Source organism: Myotis davidii, unplaced genomic scaffold (genome assembly GCF_000327345.1).
Source record: "Myotis davidii unplaced genomic scaffold, ASM32734v1 scaffold590, whole genome shotgun sequence".
Taxonomy (NCBI): Eukaryota; Metazoa; Chordata; class Mammalia; order Chiroptera; family Vespertilionidae; genus Myotis; species Myotis davidii.
In genome coordinates this window covers 54264-69108 of record NW_006282381.1, presented here as the reverse complement: position 1 = coordinate 69108, position 14845 = coordinate 54264, and the positions used below count along the sequence as shown (strand labels likewise).

Sequence of the window (14845 nt, the reverse complement as noted above, 5' to 3'; positions counted from 1 at the left end):
AAACAAAGCAGTTTAAAGTAGGCTTAGGAAGCCAGTGGAAGAGAGCAGCAATACTTCCTAGCACTAGCAAAGCCAGTCAACGGAAGACGCGTAGGAGCTTGCCCTGGGAGTCGGGTAGAGAGGAGCAAGGGCTGGAGGCAGAAAGGTGGGCTGTACACACTCAGGTTCTGGAGAAGGAACAGGACTGTGGGACACCTGGGTTCCAGGAAGGCCACTTTCTCCCGGGCTTTGGGACTGGCACATTTTCTTGGAGCCTCTGCTTCCCATTAGCTGGGTGAAGGGGCTGTCCCAGACAATCTCAAGAGGTCCCCCTCAGCGCTGACCTTCTAGTCACTGATATTAAAAAGAGCTTTAAACACGTCACCGACCTGGGTAGAAGCTGGCTGACCCCATGACTATTCCAAATCCCTACCTCTTATCTTCGCCCCCTGCTACCTTTCAGTCTGGCACATGTAGTTAAATATACACCATGGCCATTCCTATCTGAGTCACGGAATTACTGAAAACTACTAGGTTACAATAATAATAACTACACTCACCGAGCACCTCCTATGTGCCAAGCACTGTCTTAATATCCATGTATTCACTCCACAACCCTGAGATATGTACCTTCACCACATCAATTTACAGATGGAGACGCCAAAGCGCACAGAAGGTCACTCCAATAGGAAGCAGTGGAACCCTGGTTTGCATCCCAAGTCGGCACCCACTGCCGGCCAGGGCAGCCTGGCACAGCTTCCAAGGACAGCCACTGAACAAGAGTGGTTAGAAATTCTGGCTCCGCCACTCACTGGCTGTGCGACCTGGATTGAGTATATTGCTTCTTTTGAGACTCAGTTTCCTTAGCTATAGAATAGGAGCAGGGATGAGATGCTCTCATAGGTCTGTGATGAAGATGAAATGGGGAGAAAAACAGTATTCACAACACTGTTGTGAAGACTAAGGAGAAAGAGCTCAGCGTAGTGCCCAACACTCAGCCAATAAGTGTTAGCTGTTATGTTTTATACAAAAATAAACATAGAAATAAATCCTACACTGAACAATAGACAGACATGGACACGACAGAAACATAACTTAAAATATGTTACTTGGAGCTGGCTGGAAATTCTCGTCTGGTCTTTTTGTAATAAACACATTCCTGTATGAACAGAAGCCCCAGCAGCTCGTTTTCAAACATCTGCACTAATTTTGAGTGTTCCCAGTGACAGAGTGGAGGGCTGTTCAATAAACCACTGTTATGGAACAGAACCAACCATCACAGGTCTTTTTAAAGAACAGAGCTCTACGCCTGTTAATCCCAGTGACCTGGGGGGGAATGAGGCGGGGGAACGACAGGGGAGCAGCACTCAAACATTTCTGCAAGGACACAGCTGTTTCAGCTAAATACACACAAATAGCCTTGAGAAACATTATCCAGTACTAAAAACCCAATTTTTAAAATTATCCATTTAAAAAGTAGTTGGATTTTAGGTTTCAGATTTCCATTTAAATTAATTTTGCTTAATGCTCTTGTTTTCAAAAGCACCTTTCCTTCATTTGCCCTTGGCCCAGCCTCTATGTCACCACACATGAGGTCAATTATCCGTCCACAGGATGTGTACGTGCACATTCCTGAGCCGAGGAACCAGCAAACGCTTGTTGGAATTTCAAAGCCAAGGGCTGCTTGAGGCTGGGAAACTGGTATACTCTGTAGGAATAACATTGCAAACTCCTCGTACTTATGGGTTTCCCTGCATAGGGCCCAGACTGAATACAGTGGGGGTGACAGGAACAGGAACCAGAGATCGGAAAGACAGGGAGGGGAGATGGAAGGCAGGGCCAGAGAAGGGGCTCACCCAGGAGTCTAGAGAAATGTGGAGAAACAGCCACCTCTGGGAGCACAGCCACAAGGGTCCTCTCAGAGCAGATGGTGTTCCCAGAACAGGCATTCTAAGAGAGCATCCCAGAACAGGCGAGGCGTGGCTGGAGCATGACAGGAGGGAATTACAAACTTTTACTGAGCATCTACTTTTGTTCAAAGTGTATCCAGGGATGAATCAAACTTTTCCCAAGTAGGGCACATTCTAGTTAGGGAGCAAAGTATGGGAACTAACACTCCTAGCAAAACAAGTACAGAATGAAGAGGAAATACGGCGATACTACAGAAGAAAGTAAACTGGCTTTCTATGAGCACAATGGGACCAAAGTGAGTAATTTACAATGCTGGCTATGAAATCTGTACCCAGAAACCAGTACTACTATGCAACTCACCACTGAATTTAAGACATCCTGGTTTCAGAAATGTTAAAATGTGGTAAAGATACACATATCTTTCATGGAATTCATGAAATATGGCACTAAGTCAGTTATCAAAATCAGACACTATGTCCATATAAGCTGTTCACACATCACAGTGTGGAATGTGACCATCATATCTGTAACTATCTATAATAATAAAAGGGTAATATGCTAATTAGACCAGACGTCCTTCCGGACAAAGCCAGGGCCGGAGGGAAGCCCGGGTCCCAGGTGCCAGCTGGTGCCAGCAGCCAGGGAAAGGAAGGCCTACTCCTGCATGAATTTTGTGCATTGGGCCTCTAGTTAAGCTTCTCTACTGAGCCTACGAGTTGCTAGGCTAAGTCATATTCCAGACAACACATTAAGGACCCATCCATTGTCTATGTCTAATTCCAGCACAGCCACGGACCCCACTAAGGTTAGATAAATTTACCTTTAAGTGCTGTTTTTAAAGTTGGCTAAGATACATCGATTCCCAACACTGCTCATACCCCATGTGCTGTCAGGTCAGCAGCACCACACAGAAAAGTGCCTGCCCAAGTGAAGATAATATCACCTTTCCATTACTTTGAAGAAAATTATATGGAAAAAGCCTGTAAAAACACACGGTTCCACATATCCACCAGAACGGTTAAATTTAAAAGGACAAAATGTTCACAATAGTGCTATTTATAAAAGCCCCAAACCGGAAACTAACCAAATGTCCATCAATTCCAGAATGAGTACACAGATTGCAGTTACACTGTTCAGCCATGAGAATGAACGGCTTACAACGATATACAGAATGTTAAGCAGAAACAGGAGTTCATATTGTATGACTCCATTTACATAAAGTTCAAAAACAGACAATATAAATACACACACACACACACACACATGCAAACTGTCCCTGCAGGAGTTTGACTGGGAGACCAATCGCTCACTATGATATGCGCTGACCACGAGGGGGCGGCGCGGAACAAAGGGAGGCCTGGGTCAGCAGCCAGAAGACCCTGATTGGCCTTGATCACTGGGCCAGGCCTAGGGACCCTACCCAGGCACAAATTTAGTGCACTGGGCCTCTAGTTAATCTATAATGTTAGAAGTCACAGCAGTGGTTCCCCTGCTGGAGGCAGTGGGGGCAGTAACTGGAAAGGCGTATAATGAGGAGGACTCTTGGGTGCTGGTAATGTTCTGTTTCTCCATCTGGGTGTGTTCCATTTGTGCTCATTCACTGAGTTGTATTCTTAGGATGTGGGCTTTTCTGGACACGTTGTACTTTAGGAAAAAAGTTCAAAACAACAGCAACAAACAATAAAACCCACAGGGTTTCATAAAGTGGCAATTCCCTGGATAACCTGGAGAGAAAGCCACCACACCATTCACTGGCTTTTACAGCCAACCTACCCACTCTGCTAGGTGTCACAGAGAACAGCAAGTGCTGGTAACTCCCTTCCCAAGGGGACTCCAGGTCAGGGAAGAAGAGTCTACTAAGTAGACTAGCCTATTTTTAAGAGAACAATCAAGAAAGAACATCTCATTAACAGCTTATAATTACTTCCAAATCCCAATACAGACCACAACCTATTAACACCATTTTAAAAAATGAAGTTTATAAAACCATGAGCTATTCTATTTATCTTCCCAGACTCACAAGAAATTGAGAAAGAAATATTAGGCTGATCAGGGGCTTTGGACATTAGTTCTTCCTTTCCGAAGACTCTGATCAGAATCTTGACGTCTCTGAGTCTAAGGTATGTGAACAGAGCCTTAAGGAATAATTTCCTAAGACAAATGACTTTAGCACCTTTTTATTCGGGGGGGGGGGGGCTAACTTAATAGAAAAACTGGTTTCTAAATCAGGAGTAAATTTGTAGATATGGGATGTGTGAAGTTATCCTGCAGGCATGACAAACTGCCAAGCTACCCACCCTCGACCCAGGCTTCAACAGAACATGGTCTAGAAGGAAACAATCCTGGGTCTCACCCAGATATTACACATCTCTCTGAGCCTCAGCTAGCTTAGCTCTTGTGGGAGTGGGAGAAGAATGCTAGCTAACCATAAAACAACTTCTGGAAAAATAACTTATGGAGAAGCATTGGTAAAAATATTTGAAATGTCTAACACTATAATTTTCATTAACATTGTAATTTTTTAATCTGCACCTCTAAATTATCTGAAACTGCTTTTTACAAAATATAGTACGGGATAGCCATGATGGGTCGGGTTATCACTAATCTTCCCGATAATCCATTGCACCAGTGAAGACACTGAAGGTCTGCAGGGTTAAATAATTTGGTCAAATAACTTGGACAAGATCAGTGGTGAAGCTAGAATTTGAACCCAGGGCTGTGCTCTCCCCACACCGGAGCAGCAAATGTGTGGCAAGCCACAGCTTCTCAGCACAGGGCAGACATCACTCATCAAGCCACAGTGTACCAGCACAGGGCAGCCATCACTAATCAAGCCACAGCTTCTCAGCACAGGGCAGACATCACTAATCAAGCCACAGTGTCCCAGCACAGGGCAGACATCACTAATCAAGCCACAGCTTCTCAGCACAGGGCAGACATCACTAATCAAGCCACAGTGTCCCAGCACAGGGCAGCCCAGCTGGTATAGCTCAGCAGTTGAGCATCGACCTAGGAACTAAGAGTTGCTGGTTCGATTCCTAGTAAGGGCACATGCCTATGTTGTGGGCTCAATCCCCAGTGGGGGGAGTGCAGGAGTCAGCCTGATCGATGTTTCTATCACTCTATCCCTCTCCCTTCCTCTCTCTGTAAAAATCAATGAAAACGTATTTACACGTAGCCACAAAATCCCTCCCAGGAAAGGTCTCTAGAATATATTGAGAAAAAAGCAAGATACAGAACAGAGCACACAGTAAGCTAACTTTTGTGTAACGAGGAGGGGGGGGATAAGATATGTAGTCTCATATACTTGCATTTTATAAACATTGGAAATATGAACAAGGAAGTAATAATAGTGACTGCCTCTGGAAGAGGCAAAAAGGGAGGGAATAGGCTTTTGGGGACAGGATACTTCAGTTCTTGAATCATAAATACACTGCCTTTTTAAAAATATATATATATTTTTTAGTGCTTTCAGACAGGAAAGGAGAGGGAGAGAGAAGTAGAAACATCAATGATGAGAGAGAATCACTGACTGGCACCTCCTGCACATCCCCTACTGGGAATTGAGCCACCAACCTGGGCATATGCCCTGACTGGGAATCGAACCGTGACCTCCTGGTTCATAGGTTGATGCTCAACCACTAAGCCATGCCAGCCGGGCTACATTGCCATTTTTAAAAATTAGATTTTCAAGAAGAGAAAACCCTCAACCTAGTACTACCATCAATCAATACATCCTAATGAGAGAAACAGACAATAAGCAATAAAAAGACAGAAAACATATACAATGGCATATAGAAGGAAGTGCTAAAAAGAAAAATAAAGCAAGACAGGGGACTTAGGAGGTGCTGAATGCAAGAGGTTGGCTTGGGTTTCAGACAATAAGACCTTGGAAGGCCCCAGTGAAATGGCACTGGGTAAATATTTGAAGGAGAACTATGAGAGGGAGACAGCCAGGCAGCTATCTGGGGGAAGAGCACTCTGGGCAGAAGCAACAGGAAGCACAAAGGCCCCAAGGCAGGAGCAAGCCTGCCAGGTTTGTTCAGGGACCTGTAAGGAGTTCATGTGGCCAGAGCAGCAAGAGCAATGGGGAGAGTAGCAGAAGGGGAGCTTGGAGAGGCAACAAGACTGAGTCTGGTAGGGGCTTACAGGCCATGGTGAAGATGCTGGCTTTCACTCCAAGTGAGCAGAGGAGTGACGCAATCTAACCTGTGTTTTAATAGCGTTACTCTGGCTGCTGTGTTGAGATTGTGCAAGGGAAAAAGTGGAGAGACCAGTGTGGCTGTCAACCTCTAAGATGGTTTCCCAATAATCACCACCTCCTGGGACTCAAGCCCTTATATAATCCTCTCTCCTTGACTGTAGGCCAGATTTAGTGACTTACTTTGAACAGAGGGGATAGATAGGAAAACACTTTCAAGATTAAGATATATAAAGACTGGTTTCTGTATTGGGGGCATTTTAGCTCTCCCTCAGATTCCTCACTCTTGCTCTAAGGAAAGTGAGTTATGTGGTGAACAGTACAGTTGAGAGACCTATATGACAGGAAACTGAGGTCCCTAGGCCAGGAGCCAGAGAGGACCTGAGGCTTGCTAAGAGCCATGTGAGTGAGCTTGGGAGTGGATCTGTCCTGAACTGAGCCTTGAAATGAGTGTAGCCTCAGCCCAGTGGTCGGCAAACTCATTAGTCAACAGAACCAAATATCAACAGGACAACGATTGAAATTTCTTTTGAGAGCCAAATTTTTTAAACTTAAACTATGTAGGTAGGTACATTGTTATTAACTTAATTAGGGTGCTCCTCAGGCTTAGGAAGAGCCACACTCAAGGGGCCAAAGAGCCGCATGTGGCTTGAGACCACTGCCTCCGCCAATACCTTGCAGCAGCCTCAAGAGATCCTGAGCCAGAAATGCCCAGCTAAGCTAAATACTTGTTTTCAGCCTCTATGGGTTTGGAGTGCTTTGTTACCTGGCAATAGCTAACTGCAACAACCAGTTAGGCAAAGTACAATAAGCTGAGCAAGAGCTGACAAGGGTCTGAATCAGACTGCTAACAGTGGAGGTGGTTGGATTCTGGGTATATTTTAAAGTAGTGTTAACCGCATTTGCGAGAGACAAGGTGGAAGCAGAGAACAAAAGTCGATCTGTGGTTTTTGACCTGAGCAAGTGAAAACTGGAATTGCCATTTATAAAGACGATAAACTCTGAGAAGAGAGGCTGGCGCCGGGAGGGACATGGGGGGCAGTTGCTGTCTTGACTCACTTCTGTACATGTGTAGTTTGAGATGGCTCTGAGACATCCATGTACAGCCAAGAAGCCGTCAGATAAATGAGTCTAGGGCTGGAGGCTGCGATGCATATTTGAGTCTTCAGCAGATAGATAATAATTACTTATTTATTAATATGCTTTTATTGGTTTCAGAGAGAGGAAGGGAGAGAGAGATAGAAACAATTAATGAGAGAGAATCATGGATTGGCTGCCTCCTACATGCCCCCCACTGGGGATCGAGCCCACAACCCAGGCATGTGCCCTGACCGTAAATCGAACTATGACCTCCTGGTTCTTGAGTCAATGCTTGACCACTGAGCCACACCAGCAGGGCTACCTCCCATTTTTATTAACAGTGTTTCATCTTCTGGGCCCAACCCACCTCACTTTCTTGAGTAAAGTCCAGGGCATCTTCTCCTGATGCCAGCAGTGTGTGGAGAATTCGCTGTTTCACTTGCTCCCACTCGACCAGCATTGACTCTCGATGGTACTCCTCAGCCATGCCAAAGGTCTGTCAGAGACGAGCAGAGAGAGACGGCCCAAATGAAAAAAGCAAAGAACATGGTTTCTATTAAGCCCCCTCGCCCCCTGCATCTACCATGAGTAGAGATAAAGCAATTAACTTTAAAAATGATCCTTAAAGAGTTCACTGACATGTGTTTGCAATATACCATTTTATCAAATCTAACACATGAACAACTTTTAATTGTGGTGAAATACACATAACAAAATTTACCATCCTAACCATTTTTGAGTATAGTCAGGGTACTGAGTACATTCACACTGCTCTGCAACCATCACCACATCCATCTCCAGAACTCATCACCTTGCAAAACTGAAATTCTGTACCCATTAACCGTGACTTTCCATTCCTTCCTCTCCCTAGCCCCTGGAAACCACTGTTCTATTTTCTGTCTCTGACTTTGACTACTCTAGCTACCTCACAGAAGTGGAATCATATAATATTTGCCTTTTTGTGACTGGCTTATTTCATTCAGCATAATGTCTTCAAGATTCATCCATGTTGTAGCATGTGTCAGAATTCCCTTGCTTTTTCAGGCCAAATAATAATATTCCATTGTATGTATACACCGTAATGTGTTTATCCACTTACCTATTCATAGGCACTTGAGTCGCTTGTTTCTCCCTTTTGGTTATTATGAATAATGCTGCTATGAACTTGGGTATACAAATATCTCAAGTTCTTGCTTTCAATTCTTTGGGGTATATACCCAGAGTGGAATTGCTGGATCACATGGTAATTCTGTTTTAATTTTTTTGAGGGATTGTTTCCATCAAGGCTGTACCATTTCACAATCCTATCAATAGTGCACAGAGGTTCTAATTTCTTTACATCCTTGTCAATACTTACTGTTGTGTTGTTTTTTTATTGTCACCACCCTAAATGGGTGTTAGGTGATATTTCATGGTTTTAATTTGTATTTCCCTGATGATTAATGATGTTGAACATCTTTTCATGTGCTTATTAAGACAAATGTAGGGTGGAAAATAATATAATAATATAACAAATAGTAATACAAGTATAAACTCTGTTTCATGTACCCACAACTGTAAACCAACTTCTGCCTCACCCTGTATATTTTTAAAACCTCTGAAATTAGGCTACATATTACAACTGACAGCATGTCAGTTTATTTTCTCAGTAGTACATAAAATCATGATGGATTATGCTACTTTAAGATTTAATAAGCATCTAAGATAAGAGAACAGAAAAAACAAGTGTCTTCATTTTTTAAAGAAAGTCATATTTTTATAGGAGGAAGCAAACCAGTGAAAAAAAACAGAGCCTTCTATGGTCTATTCCAAGTCACCACTGAAATGTCTGGCAACCCCAACTCCTGTCTACTGCTGACTCTGCAGCTGCGACCAAAACAAAGGCACGCAGAAGGAAACGAAAAGAGGGACAGAGAGAGAAGGAAGGAAGGAAAAGAGGGAGGGAAAGAAGACAAAATAAACCTCTGAGGAGGAAATTAAAGCAACTTATAGAGATATACTGAATCATGACCATGCTTAGCCTATTTTTCTTTAATTGGCAGAGCAAGTTTCTATCAACTTAATCCTACTTTTCAAAAAGCCATTTCATCTACAACTGATTACAATCAGACTGGCATCTAATTAGGCGGCACTGAGGGAATGAGCATTAGTAATGCCTGCTTTATTTTTGCAATGCAGATAATTTATACCGATAATAACCATCTACGTGAGCTTTGGAAAACTGTCAGGAAAAACTTACATACTCTTCCCGCAAGTGGGATGTCTGATTATGGACCAGTATTTATTAAAATGTGAAAAAGAAGCACACCAGAGGCGCACAAAAATGACTAGGAAGAAGGCTGGCACATCTTGCAAGCTTGATCCATCAATGGATCCTTTTTTACTGTGCATTCTGAAGACACAAGGAGAAATGACTGTTGCAAACTTTAAAAACAGTGTCCCACCTACTTTTCTTCAGAGTCAGGCGGAATGGACCACTCCAGCCAGTTAGCCTGGACTGAAAAAGTTAAAGAAAAATCTTTTTCTCTTGTTACATTAATGAACTTATACGTGAAAACTATGTATTTTGAATAGCGAGAAGTATGTCAGAACAGAAAGGTAGAGGCGAGAAGGGGGGTTTTCCTAGAAAATATCCAGAAATAGTGCACAAGTGAATCTCAATTTCTTCTAAAATTCTTCCTACTGGGTGGTCAGACAACCACCTCCTCAGCCTTGAGACTCTCTCAGCAAGGGACAAAGGAGGACCACGAGGCACAAGGACCAGGGTGTGTAGAAATGAGGAGGGTGGGGCAAGGCTTTCCAAGCTCGCAACAGCCAGTGAGGCACTGACGAAGCTGTGGCACTAACCCAGCACACACACAAGAGTCTTTCTCAAGGACAAGAATGGCAGAGTAGGAACGGAAACCGAAGAAAACAGACAGTACACCATCCAGAGATACTGCTGATGAGGATGGTGGGAGCCGACTTCCAGCATCATGTAAGGGTCAGAGTGACAACAAGTGGGGATTAACCATCCCATTAACCAGGCTGCCCACCTGTGTGCCAAGAACTCTTGGGTCTTCGATACAGGATGTACTCTGAAAACTGGCAGCTTTCTGGGCTCAAATCCTAGGATAGATCTGAGAGGTATGCCAGCTACTCATTTACAAACAACCTCACAACCTGAATAAACAGCACTGTGGTTCCATTCATCATTAGTGTGATAAGGAGCTGCAAATATAAATGAATGGTCCAACATTAAAATTCTCTTCCCTTGACCATGCCGCCCCCAGCTTATCTTAATTACATTAGAGATAATGGAACATCCAATTTGTGGGCTAATCAGGAATGATCAGCCACCCATCTGCCCTATTCCAGCCTATTCTCTCTAGATCCACATGATGGATTAGGTGCAAAGAGGAATGTCAACTAGGGGAGCCCATGAGAAAATCAACAGAGCTACGCAACTAAAAACTATGGGAAGAGGACAGTGGGGGTTGGAGGCAAGGTGGGTGCAGGGAATAGGATCAAAGAGGAAAGAAACCCAAGGGAAGAAGAAGGAATGACCAGGAAGGGCATGCAAAGGTCTAAAATTAAAAGAAGACAGGACAAAGCACAGAAAATGTCGAAGCAGTTATGTGTGGAAATACAGCTCTTTCAACACAGTAAAGAAAGGAAGGCAGGGAGAAGACTGGGCAACGGAATTGAGAACAGGTGGGGAGCACTCAAACCCCTTTTTCATAAAGGGAAGAGGGCAACATGCCTTGACTTCACACCCACTTATCATTGAGCTGTTGCTGGCTTTTAGACGCTCTACATATGTTCCGATAATGTTGTTCTGTTTTTGCTGGGATGCACCAAATGGAAAAAGATATGACTACATTGGCACGTTATTCAAACATGAAATTACCACCAAAATGCCAGGAAGCCGCTCAGCCATTGTTTGAAAAAGGACTCCTGCTTAGTGGCCATTTCCCAGTGTCCGGCCAGGGGAAAGGTCTCCCCCAACTGGCTCCCCACAGCGGAACGTCTCCCTCACAAACACATATGTACACATTTTGCACTGTGGTATGTCACTTAAATGTTTTGGCTGGCTGCACATTTAGTCTCAGTATGACACAATGTTCAGAGACTGCCAATTCCAGAAACATAGGGTAAGTGGATTAATAAGGCTCGGTAGCATTCGAAGTCCTAATTTAATTTATTGGTCCTTTACAGCAGGAGAATCAAAGTTGGTGGCTCAATCAAAATGTGAACAAAAAACAAAATTTTTTAAATATTTTCAAATCCGAATCAAGTGAATGTCTCTATTTCTAGAAATAAGTACTGTTGCCAAAAATATAATTAATAACATTTTAGGGCATTTTACTCTGATAATTAAACATGTCAGTCCTTTGGAACATTTTCTTATAAATTAGAGCTACCAAGCCCCCTGCTGCCCTCTCTCACAGCAACCCCACTGAGACACTTGTACCTGCGTGGAACATTTTAATAAAGCACACTGAGACGCAGTTTTTCACTTTATTCTTTTTTACATAAATAAAACAGAAATGTATTTCACTTGATATAAGGATTAGCTACACTAATGAAAGAGAAATATGTAAATTAGTCATCACTCCGCTATGCCCACCAGCCAATCAGGATGAGTAAGCAAATTAACCCAACAAAGATGGCAGGTTAATTTGCATACACAGGCGCAAAGGGAAGACCTCAGGCTCCGGCCTGAGCAAAGACTGAAGACTGAAGACCAAATAGGCTTGGCTTCTTCGCTGCGGCTGGACCAAAGGCCTGGGTCCCGGGTGCCGGAGGAAATCCAGTGCCGGCAGCCAGGGGAAGGAAGGCCTATTGCATGAATCTTTGTGTAACGGGCCTCGAGTTTTATATAAGTAACCGCAAAACAAAGTTCTCTTTCACCCCTACTCACCTTTGTAGATGCACCCCCTACTGGGAGACAAACTGCCCTTGTAGAATCAACTCCACATAATTGATAGCCTTCCTCCTCCCTCCCCAAAAGACTCCGGTGGCCTGAAAATATCTTACTCAATAATGGGAAGTTTTGGAAAGGTTTTTATCTTTTAATCCTTGTCAGAAACAAGGAGTGATAACTCACATGTTAGTAAAATAAGCGACCTTTGAATATTTTGAGGGAATGCTTGTTGCAAAATATTGCTGCACTTGTAATGGCTGCCCTGGCTGACTTACTTACTACTCTTTCAAGGGTCAAGCTAGTTTGTTTTGTTTTTTCAAGAGCCTGGAGAAATCATTAATGTAGAAGGCAGCATAAAGAATAAGAGCTTAAAAAAAAGAATGAGATCTTGTCCTGACCAGTGTGGCTCAGTTGGTTGGAGCATTGTCCCTTACACCAGAAGGACATGGGTTCGATTCCCAATCAGGGCACATACCTAGGTTTTGGGTTCAATCCCCAGCAAGGGTGCATATAGGAGACAACTGGTTGATGTTTTCTCTCATCTCTTTCTCTCTCTTTGATGTTTCTCTTTCATCTTTCTCTCTCCTCCCTTCCTCTCTTTCTAAAAATCAATAAAAATTAAAAAAATAAAACAAAAACACAATGAGATCTTGCAATTTACAACAAAGTGGATGGACCTAGAGAGTATTACAGTATAGAAATATCATGTGATTACACTTATATGTGGAGTTTAAGAAAACAAATGAACAAATAAAACAGAAACAGACTCAGATACAGAAACAGGGTACAAACTTCCAGTTATTAAAAAGAAAAAGTCACAGGCCCTGGCCGGTTTTGCTCAGTGGATAGAGCATTGGAGTGCGGACTAAAGGGTCCTGGGTTCAACTCCGGTCAAGGGTACATGCCCGGGTTGTGGACTCAATTCCCAGTGGGGGGCGTGCAGGAGGCAGCCAATCAATGATTCTCTCTGATCACTGATATTTCTATTTCTCTCCCTCTCCCTTCCCTCTCTGAAATCAATAAAAATATTTTTTTTAAAAAGTCATAGGAATGTAATGTACAGCATGGGGAAAATAGTCAATATTACTGTAATAAATATCTATGGTGACCAGTTACCAGATTTATTGTGATCATATTATAAGGAATATAAATGTTGAATACCTGAAACTAACATAATATATGTCAACTATAATACAAATAATAATAAAAGGTAGCATAGAAAGTCAACTTGGGTGATAAAAGGAAAAGAAATTGAGGAAAATTATCAATGATCACAATTGTCTCTCTGAACTGCTGATTCAGTAGAAACCATAATACCACTTTTTCCTATAACAACGAAACCAAAGAATTGTGTGGCCCTTCCATTTTAAGATTAATTTAATAATTAATCGATAGTCCAGTGTTTCAGATGCACTTCGGTCACTAAACACACATGGATGTACAAGCATGATGTTTTCCTGAAAAGCAGTTCCTGCAGAACTGATGAACTCACAGTCCAGGGAGGAGTGCTGGGCCTTGGGCACAGGCTCCAGCTTCCAGAACCTGCTGCTGGTACACAAGGCCGCCCTCACCACAGCTGTACATCTACACTTAGGCTCGTTTCTTACCCTCTTCCGGGACTCCTCGATGGCCGACAGCAGGGCATTGTCCTTCTCATTCTTTAGGAAGCCCTGTGAAAGGGGGAGAAATGACACAACTTAGGTTCAGATTAACCTTCCAAACACCAAAAGTACACTGAAGGAAAAGAAAAGTACCATGCAGGTATTTTCCATCCTGCCCACCATAACCCTCAGAAGACTCACAACTCAAAAAATATCAAAGCAGATTTTTAAAAATAGATGTTTCCTAGTTTCTTTCATTCTGGGAGCACATGATGATTGTCAGAGGTAAAGTCCCCATGGAACAGTAGTGGAAAGTCTCATGTCCTGTAAACATACAATGTGAACAGCCAGGAGTGTCCTTCAATTCCTAAATGGCTCATATTATAGATATAGACATAGCTTTGGTTACACAGCAAGTCACAGTGCCTCTAATGTTGCTTGCTTGCTTCCTTCCTTCCTTCCTTCCTTCCTTCCTTCCTTCCCTCCCTCCCTCCCTCCTTCCTTCCCTTTCTTCCTTCCTGAAAAGACCATTTATTTCATACTTAGAACATTTATTTATTTATTTATTATTTATCTGTTTGTTCATTTCTCTGTTGCTTTCGATTAATTCTTCCATTTCTTCCTAACAATGAGGACGCCATCGCTATCTACTTGCCTGGATATTTTTCACTTGTTTGTCAATGGCTGGGATACCCAAAAATTCATTTCTTTACCACTGCTGCTGGGGTTTTGCCACATGTGCTCCCTATTTCAAGCCTGATGACATCCACTATTTGTTTAATACAGGTGGGGTGAGGAGGAGACAGCCCAGTTTGGTTTAATATGCACACAGTTACTTGCCTACATTGGAATGGCCTCAATAAACCAGAGCACATACAGCTAGGATGCCGTTTATCCATGTAGAAGTGGGCAGCTTGTGGCCATGCTCTGGCCATGGCAGGGGAGCCAGACACAAGTGGTGGGAAGGATTTTAATGAACTTTGTTTATAGCCTTCACAGCACACGACTACATCAAATCAACAAACCCTTCTTGTGAATTTCCTTTCTCGAGTGGTCTTTGGCTTTAGTGTCACAGTTGCTAAACACAGCTGTGGAGCCACTGTCGCTGAGTGCTGGTCCTGAACCAAGAGCAGACGCAGACTGTGCTTTGATGCACCTTATCATGGC

At 43.1% G+C, this 14845-nt stretch overlaps 1 protein-coding gene across 7 annotated transcripts in view; it reads right to left on the bottom strand.

Annotated features, from left to right (window-relative positions):
- The window catches only part of NUP93 (nucleoporin 93kDa), a 79131-nt gene that overhangs the window by 20551 nt on the left and 43735 nt on the right, over window positions 1-14845 (bottom strand). For 4 of the 7 annotated variants that reach the window (XM_006752857.2, XM_015558869.1, XM_006752859.2 and 1 more), the window contains 2 exons: window positions 13685-13747; window positions 7539-7667 (listed from right to left, as the gene is read on the bottom strand). In XM_006752857.2, the coding sequence (XP_006752920.1) occupies window positions 7539-7667; window positions 13685-13747 (192 nt within the window). Of the gene's footprint in view, window positions 1-7538; window positions 7668-9615; window positions 9669-10206; window positions 10309-13684; window positions 13748-14845 lie in introns of those variants that run through there. The other 3 variants (XM_015558886.1, XM_015558881.1, XM_015558872.1) reach the window with 3 other exon arrangements.